We start from the raw sequence: 2,128 nt of genomic DNA on the forward strand, positions 1-2,128 counted from the left end.
TGCGCTAAGAGAAACAATCTGTTTGGCTTGTACTGTAGCCACATCCATAAAGCCAGTCAGCAGGGAATCTTTCTCTTTGAGTTCCTCTGAAAGTCGTCGGATGTCTTCCATAAGGTCAGCAATCTTTTTGTTCGCTTTCTTAAGGAGTGTAAAGTCCTCATGGGGCAGAGTTATCTCGGCTTGCATAGTCGCCGGAGCTTTGTTGTGGTCAGAAAATCTGTACAATTATTTGTTAGTCTGAGGTTCCACTGGTTGTCCTCACTTCATGGCATGAGGAGACATATTTTGCAGCAATTATTTCGCATTTGGGCATTTCTCCCAGTAAATAGGGGAGTTTCTGTGCGATATGAATTCGGGGTATATTTGGGAAATGTTTGCAAAGTGTTTTTGTCTTAGTGTTTTATATTTAGGGCATGAGGTTAGAAAGTGCAGCTCTGTCTCTACATGTCCTCTGTCACACTGGGAGCAGAGTCTCTTGCGACTGTCGGAGCTCCATTTGTTTCTGAAAACAGACGCTATGTCGTAAAAAGCAAACCGTTTCTTCACCCGCAGAGGACTCTGTAATGTTATGAAAGCTCTTTGTTTGTTAGAATTAACATTAAAGTAAAATACGCACAGTTGTTTGTATTATTGTAACGTTGTTGAGAGTCTACTGCTTTAAATTCTGATTGGATTAGAAGGCCCCCCACGTGACCCGGAAGCGTCGAGGCGCCAGTTTATTTTCGTTTCTTTCTTCTAAATAACATTATTTGTAGCGACTCCGTGACATTTTCCTCGACTGTCGCTCGTTGTCCTTTGCTCCTCTTATTTGCCGACTGTCCTTAAAGTGTCCCGCAGCTTTTCCACCCTCAGTGAAAGTGAGTGTGCGGTGAATGAGGGCTTTGCCTCCGACGTCATCACGTTATCGCTTCTCGGCCTTTTGGCTAAGATCAAGTGTAGTATCTGTTCTTATCAGTTTAATATCTGATACGTCCCCTACCCGGGGACCATATATTAAATTGATTTTTGGAGCAGGGAGATGGAATAGGGGCTTGCTCCGTCCACTCCACGCATCGACCTGGTATTGCAGTATCTCCAGGACCGGTGCACCCCCCACTCTGTGTTCAATGATATAAATACGTTAATAACTCAAATTATAAGGTGGTGTGTGTTAATCTGTCATCATGGCAGCGTTATTCTAGTAACTTCTTGCTGATGACTACTGATGGTTTTTTTTGGTTGTGATAAGACTGAAGAGGTAACTACTTCATCTGGTCACATGTTCACAGTGAATCTATGGTTTTGAATCACCACAGAAGTGCTGAAAGTTGAGTGAAGTCAGTATCTGTATCTGAGTCGAGCTGAATGGTTTTGCATTGCAGATCCCTTTCTAATAGTTTTTAATCTGTTCCATCAAACAAGAACGAACTGTAAGGCAGACGCAGAGGATTACTGTGTTTAAAAGTCGGTCAAAATCTTTCACAGCGTGACCGTTGTTAAGAGACCTTGTCTTCAAACTTACCAAAACATTATAAACACTCATTCTGAATAAAGTTACAGTTCCTTAGTTCAGTTATGGCCAAAGTTTGTATTTAGTTTTGCTGTATTTTCAGATTGATGCATATAGAAGAACAGTGTTGATAGTTTGTTTACTTGCTTTTTCTTTTTACATTGTACTTTTGCAGTTTACTGGAGATTTATTGCGCAATCTGATATGCTTCAGAGTTGAAATGGTACAGTCTGACAAGATGTGGCTCAGGAGGTAGAGAAGTTGTCCATGATTCCCACATGTCATCATTGGGCAAGACATTGAAGCCCATATTGCTCCAGCGCCTTGCATGGTGGCTCTCTGCTGTGTGTGTGAATGAGAGGCCTTTAAAAGGATTTTCAAGCTCTGCTGGAACTAACGTGTACATTACTCTGCACAGAGTCATCATGTTACGTCTGTGTCTCAACCTCGCCTCACAGCAGGTATCCTCCCGTAACATGTCCTCTCCAGAGATCGCCTCTCTCTCCTGGGGCCACATGAAGGTGAAAGGATGCTCCTCCAGCTACAAGGACTGTAAGGTCTGGCCTGGAGGCAGCCGGGCCTGGGACTGGAGAGAGACCGGGACCGATGTGAGTGGAACCATAAATATATATATATATC

The 2,128-nt window shown here is 43.1% G+C and overlaps 1 protein-coding gene and 1 non-coding gene across 17 annotated transcripts in view; both read left to right on the top strand.

Moving 5' to 3' along the window:
- aamdc (adipogenesis associated, Mth938 domain containing) overlaps nucleotides 1-2,128 on the top strand; it is a 20,205-nt gene that overhangs the window by 12,210 nt on the left and 5,867 nt on the right. For 5 of the 16 annotated variants that reach the window (XM_046072920.1, XM_046072914.1, XM_046072924.1 and 2 more), the window contains exon 2: nucleotides 1,948-2,097. The exons of 5 other annotated variants lie outside the window; for them this stretch is intronic. In XM_046072920.1, coding sequence (XP_045928876.1) covers nucleotides 1,966-2,097 — 132 coding nt within the window. In that variant the 5' untranslated portion in view covers nucleotides 1,948-1,965. Of the gene's footprint in view, nucleotides 1-471; nucleotides 858-1,947; nucleotides 2,098-2,128 lie in introns of those variants that run through there. 6 more of the 16 variants (XM_046072923.1, XM_046072925.1, XM_046072913.1 and 3 more) reach the window with 3 other exon arrangements.
- Nucleotides 904-1,094, top strand: LOC123986681. The gene has a single exon (XR_006828944.1). It is a non-coding gene; the product is annotated as a U2 spliceosomal RNA (small nuclear RNA).

This window comes from Micropterus dolomieu, linkage group LG17 (assembly GCF_021292245.1).
Source record: "Micropterus dolomieu isolate WLL.071019.BEF.003 ecotype Adirondacks linkage group LG17, ASM2129224v1, whole genome shotgun sequence".
In the NCBI taxonomy this organism is placed as follows: domain Eukaryota; kingdom Metazoa; phylum Chordata; class Actinopteri; order Centrarchiformes; family Centrarchidae; genus Micropterus; species Micropterus dolomieu.